The sequence below is a fragment of the Silurus meridionalis genome, chromosome 9, assembly GCF_014805685.1.
Source record: "Silurus meridionalis isolate SWU-2019-XX chromosome 9, ASM1480568v1, whole genome shotgun sequence".
NCBI lineage: Eukaryota > Metazoa > Chordata > Actinopteri > Siluriformes > Siluridae > Silurus > Silurus meridionalis.
In genome coordinates this window covers 9,102,668-9,118,714 of record NC_060892.1, presented here as the reverse complement: position 1 = coordinate 9,118,714, position 16,047 = coordinate 9,102,668, and the positions used below count along the sequence as shown (strand labels likewise).

Genomic DNA, 16,047 nt, shown 5'->3' with positions numbered 1-16,047 from the left:
ATTCTTCAATCGTATACTGTATATAACGTGCCTTTTCTGATATACGCTATATCGGCAAAAGTTTGTGGACAACTAAGCAGTAGGGTCCAGGTCATAGCAGGCCATGCAAAATCTTCCACTTCAACCCATGTAAAAAACCTTTTTATGGAGCTGGCTTTGTGCCCAAGGACATTGCCATGCTGGAACAGGTTTGTGTTTTAAATGAAAGGAAATTCATCCTATATATTTGTGTATACCAACTTTGTGGTAACAGTTTGAAGAAGAACCAGATAAGGCTGAAAAAGTCAGCTGTTCCGATACTTTTGTTTCTATAGTGTATTATAGGGTTTCAATAATAAGAACTTGAGTACACTGTGGATTTTCTACGTAAATGGTTATAATACATGTGTAATTATTTGTGTTCTTTTGTAAGGAGTCGTATTTTTAAAGCAGTCTATAGTGTGAAAGTGTTTTTATTACAGGTCTAAAGGTTTTGCAGGCTGGTGAGGGGAATGACTGTTTATAGCAGTTCTAACGTAAATAATGGTACACCGCCACACCATGCTGTGTTTTGTTCCTAACTTATTAGATTAGGAATAATATTCTCCTGCAGAAAATGTGCTGAAATGGGGCACATATGACATTGTTATTTGTTGTTACTAGGGGCATAGATTGAAGCAATTAGCTGGAAATCGCTCCTATTTTTATCTTTTATTTACTTCTGTTATTTGTGGAGGAATGTTAATAGCGGAGGCACTTTCAGAGGATTTGGCATCATCACTTCAGTGTGGAACGACTGTCGGGGGTGAGATCTGCTCCAGAGGATTTCTAACAGCTGTCAGCTGCTTGTTTTTAGTAACTTCTCTTTTTACCAGGTTTTCTGTAATTTGTTTATGGAAATGGCTTTAGGCTTACATCATAGACGCCTTCGTATCCTGCAGCTACATGCTACAGACTTTGTTGCTGAATAATAAAAGCAGATGAATCACTGACTGCTGTGTTTGACCGGGAGACATGTCTGTATGCTTGGTTCTCGGCAGCATCGCTCTATTAGCTGTACCGAAAGCACATCTAGGGATTTATTTGAGTGTTTTAGTTCAGTCAAGTGCTCCAAAATAGATGTCTTAGACAGTACAGTGATAAAAGACAAGTACTTCCTGCTTGTTTTAATTTGTGTGTGTTTGTGTTGCAGGCCGAATTCTGGACCTGAAGACAGGGACAGTGAAGAAGGAGGGACAGCAGTCTTCAATGAGGATGTGTATGGGCTCCAGACGCTCCTTTATCTGTAGATTGAGGTATAAAAGTCACAACAGGAAGCTTTCAGAACTTTTTTAACAGGAACTTTCTGAACAACTTGCATATAAACTTTGAGAGCCACCATCAATAGACTTTTCAGATCCATTATGACACGAATTTCCAGAACCACTTTCATGGGAGCTTTCAGAACCAATTTCACAGAAACTTTCAGAACAACTTTCATAAGAAATTTGATGGTTTTTATAAAGGTCGATCTGTAAGCTCTTGTGATGGGGGCTCTCAATCAGAACCATTATCTATGCAACTTTCAGAACCACTTTCTTAGGTACTTTCAGAACCATCATTTAAAAAGGCCTTTCAGAACCACTTTGGAAATTTCAGCACCACTTTTGTAGAAATTTTCAGAACCACTTTCACCAAAACCTTCACATTACTTTTACAATGACTTTGATGAGAGCGTTTGTAACCTTTATACCGGTTTAAATCTAAGTCATGGCTTTCATCCCATAAAATGAAGACCACTGTTAGACCAGTTTGCTATTTGGATGCTGGCTTATGCTGTTACTGATGTATGCCTGCATCTCATGAGCTTAATATCATGGTTATTAATTTCTGAATTCTCAGACAGACAGATGCAAAGTATAATAATGAGAGGCTCCTCCGTGCCTATTCTTTTACAATCTCTGGTTTCAGAAAAAGGTCAAAATGCCATGTATGGCTCCAACATTTAGGCATAGTTGAAGTAAAAACTGATGAAATGTCTATGTTTGATGTAAACATTAACAGGCCAAGAACTGCTCTTGTGTTTGTTTGTTTTTATGATATAATTTTATTGCTATGATAAGACCATTTAAGAATTATATAAACTTATATGAGCCATGCCAAAAAATTGGTTGTGCCTTTGAGTGGGAGGGATGTTCCTGCCAATCTTAGTAACTCTAGCTAACCATGGGGGTCTTTTTTAGTTCATGAATTTATAACGACTTCTTGTGTCTAACGACTTCGTCCTTCCAGGTGGGTAGATTTTTTATGTTCAGGTGAACTGCCATTTAAGTGGAAATTATCAGGTGACCAAATGAACCCTTATATCACATGCTATGAAAAAACTAAAAAACTTTGCAAAACATTTGACATAAAATTAGATTGTATATTGTTTTCTAATCTTAAGAACAAGGAGTAAAGGCAAGTTTAATGCTCTATAAGCATAGATGGGTTAAAGTAAAGCCTGACTTTCTGTACTTAGGAGCCTGAACTTATTTCCTTTTTGCTTCCTTTAAACCTTATTGGAACCTTCATGTTGTCCAAAAAATGTGCTCAACCAAACCAGTACTACACATAGCTTAGCCATGACCTAGCTGTGTCTCAGTGTTTATTCCCCAAAATATGTCCCAAAACAACGCTGTTTTTCACAAGATGATACAGAATCTTAGGAACATTCCCGTTCTTCCCGCAAAATAATAAAAGGCATTTTCTGATTGCGAGACCTCTTTGAATAATGACTCACTTTCTGTTCTTGTCTACAAAGACACGTTGTTTGGACCAGGTTTGAAACAAGGCATCGTCTCCGTTTACGTTGCCTGTGTGTTTTTTTTGCATACCTCAGCGTGGACTAATAACAGCCAGGGACGTCATCCAGGAATGTGCATGCGTTTCAGATTTTATACGTGTCCGTGTTTTGCAAATTGGAACATCGTGTCGGGGACGCCATGGTATGCGGCACTGATGAAAAACATACGGCCAAAACAGAATTCCTCCTCATGCCTGCAGACTTGAGAGCTGTAAAGTACAGACGTGATTATGTAATGTTTAGCCTAACTGTATTTGGGCATCATGACTAGACTTCAGGGATGGCGATATGATCTGTTTGTTCGAGGCTTGTGTCCTAGGACTGCTAAATAACTTGTTTGGCTGTGATGATGACAGGAAACAGTTGTGTTACCTTGATGAGAGTGACCTTTTCGAAGGGAGGATTCAATGTGTGTGGTTTAAATTATCTTTGATTGAATTTTGTTCACTGCATAAAATCTTTTTCCGAAACTTCAGCTGCCTCATTCCAATGAGTGTGACCTTAGCAAAGACAAGTGACATAAGTGTTTATTTGTTTTTGTTTTTTCATCTAGGAATGTTCATTCTCACATTAAATCATTTCTGATTGGGGTGTCATGTTTTGCTGTTTTGTAGAATGTTGCCTATTGGGATCATTTAAAGGAAATTTACACTTCTTTTTACTTACCTCAGATGCATTTGATCAGCCAAGACATGTCTAATGTCTGATGCTTGTGCTTTATTTTAGCTTAAAACTATTAGACTAATATGACTGTAACCTTACCATTTACTTTTCAGATTTCTTTCAACATACAGGTAAAACACAGCCCTTTGTACATAGGGAGGATGAGTAAAATAATCACTACTGGACTATTTCCAAGATTTCAGTGACATCTAAATTCAGCTTACTCGTAGTCAGCTTTGTTGAAAGCATATGTCTAATGAACAAATGCAAATAAATGATACTTCACATTTTTATATCTAGTCTCTCAGGCTTTCAAGAGGTTCACGTTTGAGGACCATCATTCAAGGATTCCTTTTATGCACACATACTGTATATTATAAATACATATGCCTTGACTGTATGCTGTAGCTTTTTGTTTAAAAGACAACCTTTTTCCATCAATACAACATCAAGTGAGGTTCATGAAAGAACTGGAATGACCTTCACAAAGCCTTGACATTAACCCTATTGACCCTCTTCTAGGATTAAAAAGCACCCCTATGCCTAAAGGCTGACGGCATTCTAGGCCTTCTTACTGCTTGACATCTTGTATGAATGAGCACAGATTTTCATAGCCAGCTTTTAAAATCTAGTGGAAGTCTTCCTCTAAGCAAGATACAGCTGTGTTGATGGTTTTGGAATAGGCACATGTGGGTGTGATGGCCATGTGACTACATAGCTAAAATAACTGGACAATATGGTGATGCATGTTTTATATATCCATCTGGGTTTCTTAAGTTTAAAGTTTCCTCCAAAGATTTTGTGCAACTTACCAAAAATACTCTTTTCTTCTTTATGCATCTTTATGTTTCACATTTTCTGTAAAACTCTTTGTTTTATTTTGTTAAATAAAAATGTAACACATTTTTATTCATATTGTTGTTTTTTTGTAACATATTTTTATTCATATTGTTATTTCAGGTGTGGCAGCGCTCCTCTGGATCACATCTCTCTCAATCGCCTCTCGAGTATGCGAAAGAGATACAGGCAAGGATGCATACACTCTGTCACTCTTTTTCTCCATTTTTGTGTAGCTATAACTAATTATAGTTCAGTCATCACCCTGTTAGTAACTATATAATGTATACATATACACTGACTGGAAACTAGGTCACAGCACAGAACACTGTAGTGACATTTAGTCTCAAAATGTGTAAGAAATTACATCACGGAGCTTAAAAGAATGACTAAGGAGTTATATTTATGTAACATGATTATGTGTCACACTTTTAGTTTTGTTGTATAGTATTATTAGTCAGATTAGAATTCTGATGACTCTGGGACATAACCCTAACTATGAAACATTTAGATGGTATGAATCATTTATATACAGAAAGGTAATGTGTAGTTTTGGTGTCAAATCAACTGTGCAGTATTTTTTCTTTTTACTATAATCAATGTGTTTTCTTGCCTGCATAAATGCACAAGGAAACAACCCTGGTTCTCACTGCATACTTGTGTTTTCTTTTTGCTTTTGTTGATGCGAAATATAATCCACTCCTCATGGTCCATCTTTCGTAAATTTACCCTTTTGATTCTGCATGTTTAACCCTCATCTGTCACACACGTTCCTGACATAACCCTTACTAACGAAGATGGATGTTTGCAGCCCATGAAAGCTTTGGAATGCAGTTTAATCAGAGCCAAAGATCTTAGCTTTTGAATCCCCTGACACAAATTAACACCAGCACTAGGGCAGAGCTGCTTTTGTTCTGGAGAGCTTAAAGTTATAATTAGGAAGCTTTTAAAGTGCACCTGAATGTAAACCGTAATTTCGTATAGACATAATGTCATTAATGTTCATCCATTCCGGGTATAATCCATCAATTATTATGACTTATATATATATGAACTTGATTCAACTGAATTATTGATGAATGGTAGATTGCAAAACGATTTCTGAGGAAGACAAAACGTGCTTTATTTGCTATAACGTGTAAAACTTTGAGCAGGAATGTAGGTGATTAAAAGCACCTTTTTTAAAAAAGGAACCTATATAAAAGGTAGCAGGTTACTAGTTTTGCGTATTATGTTAATTTGTACATTTTATTTCTCCTTCAATAAAGAGATGCAGACAGGCCAAAAAAATCAGGCCTATGGGTTTATTGTGGCTTCATGGAATCAAAACATACTTCTTCAGATTAATTACCCATCTGTAACCTTCTAAAGACTATTTAGGTCTCATTCTTGAACCCAGTGTTTGTGGGTAAACAAGGTCATGTGCATTTTACAAGATACACCATATTATTATAACCACTATTAATAGACCCCTACAATAACAACTCTGACCCATCATATCATGGACTCCACAATACCTCTAAAGCTGTGTTGTGTTATATGGCATCAAGACTTTAGCAGTAAGTATGTGCTGTTAGTTGCATGGTGGGGCCTCAGTGGACTTGTTTGTGCAGTAAATCCCACAGACTCTTGTAAAAACAAAAATTGGAGGCAACTTCTTGAACCCTTTTTCATGTTTCTCAGACAATTTCAGCAAAACTATTTCAGCAGTGTGGCAGGTCACTGCCATTAAGTAATAATGTTGACATGAAGTGCTGTACTTGGTCTGCAACAATATTTAGGTAGATGGTACACGGCAAAGAATGTAGGCTAAGGCCATGTCTCCACTTAGGATATAAGTTACGATGGTGTCATTGTAAACGGATCTCTATCGTAAGTCTGGGACTACCTGTATATGTGTGTATGTATGTATGCATGTATGTATATATATATATCCACACCATCCAACCTTCTCTCGCTCTCTCATTTTCCTTTAGTATTTTGAACACCTGTTGAACGAGGGAGAGAGAGGGTTGGATGGTGTGTGGATGGTGAAGCAGGAAGTGGATAGGATTAGTAACAAGGAAGTGAAAGCAGCGATTAAGAGGTGGGAAGTCAGTTGGACCAGATGACATACCGGTAGAAGCATTGAGATGTTTAGGAGAGATGGCAGTAGAGTTTTTAACCAGGTTGTTTAACAAGATTTTGGAAGGTGAGAAGATGCCTGAGGAATGGAGAAGGAGTGTGCTGGTACCGATCTTTAAGAACAAGGGAGATGTGCAGACCTGCAGTAACTACAGGGAAATTAAGTTGATCAGTCACACCATGAAGTTATGGGAAAGAGTAGTGGAAGCCAAGCTGAGAGAAGAGGTGACCATCTGTGAGCAGCAGTATGGTTTCATGCTGAGGAAGAGCACCACAGACGCATTATTTGCTTTGAGAATGTTGATAGAGAAGTATAGAGAAGGTCAGAAGGAATTGCATTGTGTGTTTGTGGATTTAGAAAAAGCGTACGACAGGGTGCTGAGAGAGGAGTTGTGGTATTGTATGAGGAAGTCAGGTGTGTCAGAGAAGTATGTGAGGGTGGTGCAGGACATGTACGAGGACAGTGTGACAGGAAGTGTGCAGTATGAACGACAGACTGGTTTAAGGTGGAGGTTGGACCGCATCAAAGATCGGCTCTGAGCCCTTTCCTGTTTGCAGTGATGATGGACAGGTTGACGGACGAGGTCAAACAGGAGACTCCATGGACTATGTTGTTTGCGGATGATATTGTGATTTGTGGTGATAGTAGGGAGCAGGTTGAGAAGAGCTTGGAGAGGTGGAGGTATTTGCTAGAGAAAAAAAGTGGATTGAAAGTCAGTGGGAGTAAGACAGAGTACATGTGTGTAAATGAGAGGGAGGGCAGTGGAGTGGTGCGGTTGCAGGGAAAAGAGGTGGAGAAGGTGGAGGAGTTCAGGTACCTGGGGTCAACCGTGCAAAGTAATGGAGAGTGTGTTTGAGAAGTGAAGAAAAGAGTGCAGGCAGGGTGGAGTGGTTGGGGAAGAGTGGCAGGAGTATCTGCAAGAGTGAAAGGGAAAGTTTAGAGGACTGGTGAGACCTGCGGTGTTGTATGGTTTAGAGTTGTATGGGGGGAATGTCAGTAATAATGGTCTGTGGGACCACACAGTGCTCCGTGTGTAGTTAAACGGACTAAATAAACTAATATATATACTCACTTTACTGCACTCACTCTTTTGCTTTCACTTATCAGCACTTGTTGCTTCATGTTCCATGCTTCCTAGTTATGATTTTTCTCATTTGTATTCTTGTTTTGTGTTCAGTTTCATTCTTTTGGAATGTTTTCACTATTTAAATTTCATGAAATTGACATCTGCTCCAACTGTTCTTGTTATTATATGGCAATTATTGTCCCTGAAGTAATGAGACACATCAATGTTTGGTAGTTGTCCTTATGATTAGTCAGAATTTTGCAAGAAGTACAGGAAGTTTCTGTTACTGTCTGCAACACACACATGCTTTTCAGCTGCATATGACTTTTGATATGTGTATCATGTCTCACAGTAATGGGTGTCTGTTTGTGTATCTCCTTCAGGAACGGACTCGGACCGTCAAAGGAAGGCGAGGCTCAGTATTCAGTGGTGCACTGCACTGGCTATATCAAGGCCTGGCCCCCTGCAGGTATTTACAATATACATGCATATATAAACAGCAATACCTATTGCTTATTTATAAGGGAAAGAAACCACTGATAGTGTGTGTGTGTGTGTGTGTGTGTGTGTGTGTGTGTGTGTGTGTGCATGTGTGTATGCCAGCTCTCTTGACTGTATATCTGGTGTGGTGATATAAACATGCTAGATATTCTGCTCGAGTGTTTATATTTCCAGTAGCTCCATATTGGTGGGGAATACAAGGGTATAAGTAAAAAAAAAAAATCCTTTCTGTGGAGGATTCAGGATTCATTTAATTCAAACCAATACATTTAGGGTCAGTGCAAAAAAAACAACAACACACATACAGATGAGATTGTATTCATTGTTTTTACTACAGACATGCTGTAAAATTTTATTATGATTATGCTATTTTCTGCCAGGTAAATTTTCAATACCTGATTTTTGACCCTTTAGGAAATGATGAAAAAATAAAACACAAGTAATAACAAAAGATATAAAAGATATATTAAATATTAGTTTTAGGTCACCATCTGCGCTGAGTAATATATTGTATATATTAATTGATCACTTTCTTTATATTATACAGGTGTCTGCTCATTTAACTCACATTAGGTTTTTACAGAGACTGCCTACTGTTCATTAATATTTATATGCTCCACCTACCTACCAGTTGTTTAATATTTATCATTCCACATTGTTGTTGATTTCTCAAATCTGACTGGTTAGACTGTGTTGATTTATTTTCTATGAGAGCACTTTGACGGTCAAAGCAGCTGGAAGAAAAATTACAGCTTATATTAACACTCCCGTGTTCTAATATGCTATTGTTTCTATAGTAACAGCCAATTCATGATGGTTTGTAGACTGGAAATTCTGTATAAACCTAATAATAAATATTATATAATATATAATAAAAATTGATAATACATAAGTTTAATAAAACTTAAATATATACTCTTTCCACATCAGAAGATAATCAGGTATGCAGAGCTATACAGTAAATGGAGAGAAAATCAGTGAAAGACTCAACAGTTTTTGCTTGGCTGATGATACATTTACAAGCAGATGCCCTTTATTCAGAGTAACTTACATTTATCCCATTTATACAACTAAACAGTTGATAGTTTTAAGATGCTGGGATTTGGTCTCGCAATCTCCCAATCAGAGATCCAGAATCTAAAACACTGAGCTACTATTAACCCCATTATGATAATCTACATTAGCTAAAAGCAAGGACATAGCTTTAAAATGGCCTTGCATCTTAACATGAAGACTATCAAACTAGAAAACTTCTTATTTGATGGAAAAGAAGTATGGATAGTAGATTACATTCTACTATTAAGCAATAATTATTAAAGCAGAAACAGTCAGCTAAGAAAACCGACTACAACTGGGAAAGCTGCCTAGTACAAACTGCTCAGGTGATATGTGACCCTGTACACAATAGTCTGTGGTCTTTTCATTCGCGTCATACAGATGCAAGAGTTGAACAATGAAGAAGACTCATAGGAAATAAATTAACCCAGTCAATGGAAAAAGGACATGCTAGGTAAAGCGGAAGATCAGCATTTAAGAGGAAGAGTAGCTACATGGTGGACGCCATGGACACCCAACTTTTAAGTATTTGCCGTTTGGTGGAAGACCAGAGGCTTTTCAGGACCTGGCCATAGAATAGCCAGAGATCGATTTTACTAAACAATAATGAGCACACAAGTCTAATAATAAACACATATGACTAATAATTTATGTGTTTTACATATATATATATATATTAGTAAAACAATCTCCATGCATCTCCAGAGCAACTACATAATATCTCTACATATTAAACATTTGGTTTTGGAGCATGTCAACTGCCTGAATTTTAGACACAAGTCTATACATATTTTTGGTTAAGGTCTGCTTTCTTTTTTCTCTATTTCCCTTCTGTAAGTTTTCTTTGCTATCACCATCACTTGGTCTTTTTCTACCTCCGAACCAAAGGAACTTGGGTTTTGTTTGATGTTTGTTTAACACTCGTTAATAATTAGCTGAAACTCTTGTAAGTGTGGAAATGATATTTTCCCATATTGCAACATAAGAACATTTGGTAAGTGGCTTTTAAAAGACAAGATGCACAATAAATAATAGAGTGACATATCTATACACATTTTCCCCAGAATGTTTTTTCTATCAGGTAGCAACTGTTCCACGGCCCAGTACTGAGATGCGGCTTGGTGGTTTGTGATAACAGAATAAGAAGCATGGTGTTTTTTTTTTTGGTTCAATAAAAAAAAATAATAATAATAATAGTTGATAAAGTACTATGGTGTAAGAGGAATGCAAGTTGTTGTGTAAAAGTAACTGCACGTATCTTGGGCCGTATCACATCACCCTATAATCATTTTTATTAGTTTTCTACTGAAGTACTCCCTTTTTTGAGTGTAAGACCATATCAGTCTTCAAGCTTATCTTGCTGACCTGTTTTCAGACCGCCCTGAGATAAATGAGCTGTACAAAGTGCCGGGGGAGAGAGAGGATTGCTGAAAACAAATTGCTCACTGGCTTTGGAATTTTTTGTCTTTTTTGGGACAAATATTGCAATTTGTTTGTCGGATTTCAGCTGCATTACATAGTCTGAAGTTAATGAATTAATCCTGGATTTTTGTTCATGTATATGAAGTTCATACAGCTAGCATTGCTATAATAAACAAAAAAGCTGCAGTATTAGATTCAGAAAAAAGATTCAGATAAGGTGAATATTTGCTTTTAACATCTCATTTGATAAGCTATAGATTGTCAGCAGTAATGTAACAGTCAACCACAATTACGTAGGACTACAGAACTGAACAGACCCCTCAACAATGATAAAACTATAATTAATGGACATTCGGTGCCTCCCAGATGAGGACGGTCTCTCTTTTGAGTCTGGTTTCTCTCAAGGTTTCTTTCTCATACCTTCTCAGGGAGAGTTTTTCCTTGCCTTCTGGCTTGCTCATTAGGCATAAACTTATAGGCGTGAAACATAGGCACTGATGAGTAAATTCAAATATACAGATATTATATGGGTCACATATAGACAAATTGGGTACAGATTTGCTCATCCTCTTGTAATATAAAACCCCACCGAAACACATGGAAAAAACACTTGCCATAGTATGTACCTGCGCAAGTGATCTAAAACCACGAAGGAATTCGACGTTAAATTTCATTTCTGTGACTGAAGTCTTTGGATGACTCCTATATCTCAGAGTTCATTGAGACATGCGCAGTCCCCTCTGCTCTGGGATTGTCATGAGCTCTGTAGCAGGTGTGCCAAGAGAATCGAGCAAACTCATAAAACCGAATTCATCACTTTGTATCCCATCCTGGCGTCGCACAACCTGCAAGTTCGCATGTGTGCGTGTTTCATTGGATTAATCCCACATGTTTTTCCTGTTTATGATCAAATCTTAAAATAGCACATTCTTCTAAATCACTGTCATGTCTGCAGGGAATAAGAGTTTGTGTTTCTCAAATGGTTCAGAATCTTTTTTTTTTTCTCTCTGAAAGAAAAACAACCTGATTTCTTAATGGTAGAAGGCAGCTGGGTTTCACAGCTTCATTGAGCACAAACATTTACCTCCAGAGGCAGTTCGGACATCAGGATTTTGTAATCTTTTGCTTCCTGTGTAGCGTACTTTGGAAAGTAACTAATGATCGGAATGATTACTTAAGCGCTAATAAGAGGCTTCCTGCCCCTCACAATGTTTACTACAGGTTATTGAACACTTGAGACAGTTGGCCCACAACAGACGGCAGTGTCTCATTGCTATTCAGTCCTACATCTGTAGAAGAAAAGGAATAAGTGCCAGTTGGATGTTGCCTTTACAGTTACAGCATGGTTGGTTTCCAGTCTGTTGGTGAAACTACCACTGTTCGCAGTCATTTGGATATAAAAGTCAGCCGTTTCTTTTTATTTTATTCTTCGTTTGTCTCATCCATTATGCCGAATGTGTTCCAAGTGACACGCATCCAACCCCAATTTGTTTGCACTTTTATAACATATTGTCCTGATTTATTATTTTTTTTCCACCTCCAGACATTTCGTCTATCACAGATCTTCCAATTCAATACTTAATCTCTTCAATTTCCATTTCAGTAGACGGGGATAAAGCCTTCCTTGAGTAATACACGTGATGTTCATTCCAATCGTTTAAAAATGTAAAAAAAAAAAAAATTCACAGGCTCACAAGCACAAAATTACTTGGAACTCAAACCTTCCCAGAAAATTTAGTGCATATCGAATATCGTATCATATTTTATTCGAGAGTAATGTTGATTCACCAGAATTCTTCGACTTCTATTCTATATTTATTGATCCAATACATTAGTTATCACAGTAACAACTTACACAGGGACTATATAAGCAGCAGTATAATGATTCAAATAAACGCTTAATTGTTAATATGGTACAGTTGACAAAACACTGGCACTGGCACTCACACTGGAGACTCCTTTCCAAAATGATGAACAAATGTCTCCTCACACATTTTTTATCTATTTATATGAACCCTCAAGATCCACTGTATAAGTCCTTTTAAATGGGCTGTTATAAAAACATGAGATTTGCCTTTCACCAGAACTAAAACGATCTGCTGTTATGGAAAATTCACCAGCACCTTCTGACCAATCATAATCGAGTATTTAAAAAAAGACAAAATAGCACAGGGAGGAGAAATCTGTCTTGGGAAAGGAATTAATTCTTGGGGTCACATTAGTGCACATGTGCATGTATATAGGATTAGACTAATGGACGAAAATGAAGGATCTCCATCTGGCCGGTTCATCTTGTTTCATCTGTACATCTTTTATCTTTTGCTCCTTTTTCTTCTGAATCATCCAGGGATGATTAAAGCCAGACGTGTGACTGGGAAAAATATTACGCAGACTCCCGTTTATATGGATTTTAGTCTTGTAGGATGTTGTTAGTGACGGCTTTTGATAAATTACTATGCAGAAAGCAAACACGTTCAGTTATTTCGCTTTATTTTGTCTTTTATTCAAAGAAAATAAATTAAGTAGCTCACAAAATTGTACATTATTTAAAAAGGAAGTGACAAAATACCAAGGGGTGGCATTATCCGATAATTACCAGATTCTGCTATGAAAACTGTTCTTTGTTAATCTAATACTTTTGGAAAGAGTCTCCAGGGTCTGTGTTTTTTTTTTTACACAGGAAATTTCTTAGTGGTTTTTTTTTTTATTTATTTATTTTTTTTATTAACGCCAAGAAAGAAATCAAGGCTAGTAAGAAAACAACTGTTTATAGCTATTATTAATCAGTAATGTAACATAAACATAATAATAAGGAAATTAAACCCTTGCTTTCCTATTATAGCATACTTTTTTTTTTTAATTAATTAATTTATTTCCACTATAGGGACAACATTTTGTGGAAGTGAGTATGTGCTCCACTTTTCTGGGAAGATGTTCCACTAGATTTTGGATTGTGCTTGTGTAGATTTCTGCTCATTCAGCCACAAGAGCATAAGTAAAGTCAGATACTGATGTAGGCTGAGGAGGCCTGGGGTGCACTCCAATTCCAATTTGAGGGTGTTGCATTTTATCTCATAGGTGTTTAATATGGTTGAGTTCAGAACTTTTTAGCCAGCGATTCAAACCTTCCACTTCAAACCATGTAAACCATATCTTCATGGAGCTGGTATTGTGCACAGAATCATTGTTATGCTGGAACAGGTTTTGGTCCCCTAGTTCAATTGAGGGAAAAATGTAATGCTACTCTATCCAAAGAGATCCTGTACACATTTATCTGCCTCCAACTATGTGGTAACAGTTTGGTGAAAAATCACGTAGGGCTGGAAATTTCTGGTGTAGCAGTACCTTTGGTTCAAATAGTGTATTATCATCTATCTTTAGCCTGGATTTACATTTTTTTTTTGTTGGTTGACTCCTAGAAATCGCAACTGGATGATTTAATGATCAGTGTTTTAATATTCTACTATTTATACACGATATTTTAGTACTAAGGACTACTGTACCAGTGTGCTTGTTTCTGAGATGAACACATGCCTCCAGTTAAAAATGTCAAAATCCACTATTTATTTTTCTTTATTTCTTCATTTTGCTAAATGTTGTTGTTATTATGGACATTGTAATAGCTAAAGATTTTTTCACTGGTTCTATGAAAAGCCAATTTCTGGCTTTTCATATGCAAAACCATTGTCAAATGGCTCATATGTGGTTTAGGTAAAAATGTACACAACTTGTCATCTTGTTTGGTGGCTTTCCTCCATTTGTTTCATCACTCTCTCATTTTCACATCCAGTTCCACACAGAAAAACCTCAGTAGAACTAAATCAAGATTTCGGAAACGGATCTGTTCACGTTTACATGGCCACAAGCTGTTGCACAAAAGAAAAAAAAAAGAAAAAAAAAACATTTTGGTATGTCATTGGTGTTATCGCCAGGGTCAATTTTTCGCCAGGAATCTTAATTCCAAATGAGGTTTTTGTTGTTCTGTCTCCTGAAAACACGCAGAATACAAAGCAGATGATGTTCGACACAAACAAGGCGCACTGGTCCTCATTTAATGGAAGTGAAAAACAGGTCTGCAAGTGAAAGTTATTTGGAATCCATTTAGTTGTTTTTCATTAAGCGTCTCCAGTATTATTTCTTGGCGAAGGAAAACACAAGCAATCATTCGATCGACAGCTTTCATAAAGGGGCATTACAGCCCAATTCTTTTTGCTATATGCTTGTCAGCAATGGGCTATTTACCTGAGACTGGTGTGTGTGTGTGTGTGTGTGTGTGTGTGTGTGTGTGTGTGTGTGTGTGTGTGTGTGATATTCAGTTCATTCTCTCTAACTTGTGTCTTTTTCAGGAATGACAATCCCGGATGACGATTCAGAAGCGGGCCAAACCAGTAAATATTGTCTGGTTGCAATTGGAAGACTTCAGGTATGTAAAGAGATCATAGAAACTGCTCTAATAGCTCAATTTTTTAACAATCCCAGGTTGCTCGGGCTCCACTGACACACAGGAATGAGTTTTGGCGGTCACAGGGAAACTCTTAAGTGCATTACATCATACATTTCGGTGCACTGTGCATTTGTTTGCTTGTACATTTACCACCACTATTATATCCGCTGTATTATTAAGCTGGACAAATAGTTCAGTAGTTTATAATACCATTACAAAAAAGGTCTAAAAGGAACAGATCTAGTATTTTTTCCATAAATAAGGAATTAAACATCATGAGCTGTGCGATTATAGGAAAATAATCAGTGACTGGATTGTGTCAGAAGTTTACATATGCATTGTAGAATCTTCAAAATGTTAATAATATTAAAAAAAAAAAAATATATATATATATATATATATATATATATATATATATATATATATATATATATATTTAGTTGTTTCCCAAACTGAGGATTTACATATTTGAATCAGAATGTTCAAGTCTTGCCTATAGTCGAGTGATAGTCGAATCGTGTTTGTTTGTGTGTTTGGTCGGTTGGTCGGTTGGTGGTGGTGATGGGGGGTTCCACACCAGGTATTCAACAAGTGTACCAGCTTTTGAATAAAGTGACAATGAAACTGACAATGTCTTTTTTATCTTTTTAAAGTTGAAATAAAAGGCAACATGGAGAAACATTCGTAAAAAAACAATTCCTCATACCATTTTAAAGCCGTGATGTACAGAACATCACACATGCGTTTTGGTTCAATAAATAAAAATAAATAAATAACTGCAAGGCCACACTGCAGGATGTCTGCAAATCAAATTAAATCGGCTAAATTTCCTGTGCGAGTGCGCTGTAAATACAGCACAACATCGATGCACCGAAAAACAATCAGAAATGAAATATACAGAATTTAATTAGAATAGAATATACCTTTATAGAATCTCCCAGACATTGTTAAATATTCAAATCCCTGCCTCCGAAATGCTCCTGTGTCGATCACGGATCGTGGATATTAAAACTTAAATCTGTCACAGGGGAAATTTATGCACGCACGTGAAAAATATTTATAAAAAGCTTCTTTCTTTTTGCAGATCTACTTACAACATTATTGTAATAGACTGTATATTAACTTTTTGG

The 16,047-nt window shown here is 36.8% G+C and overlaps 1 protein-coding gene across 4 annotated transcripts in view; it reads left to right on the top strand.

Annotated features, from left to right (window-relative positions):
* Positions 1-16,047, top strand: part of arnt2 (aryl-hydrocarbon receptor nuclear translocator 2) — a 111,564-nt gene that overhangs the window by 36,023 nt on the left and 59,494 nt on the right. For all 4 annotated transcript variants that reach the window (XM_046857776.1, XM_046857778.1, XM_046857774.1 and 1 more), the window contains 4 exons: positions 1,172-1,274; positions 4,427-4,492; positions 7,878-7,963; positions 14,820-14,896. In XM_046857776.1, coding sequence (XP_046713732.1) covers positions 1,172-1,274; positions 4,427-4,492; positions 7,878-7,963; positions 14,820-14,896 — 332 coding nt within the window. The remainder of the gene's footprint in view (positions 1-1,171; positions 1,275-4,426; positions 4,493-7,877; positions 7,964-14,819; positions 14,897-16,047) is intronic.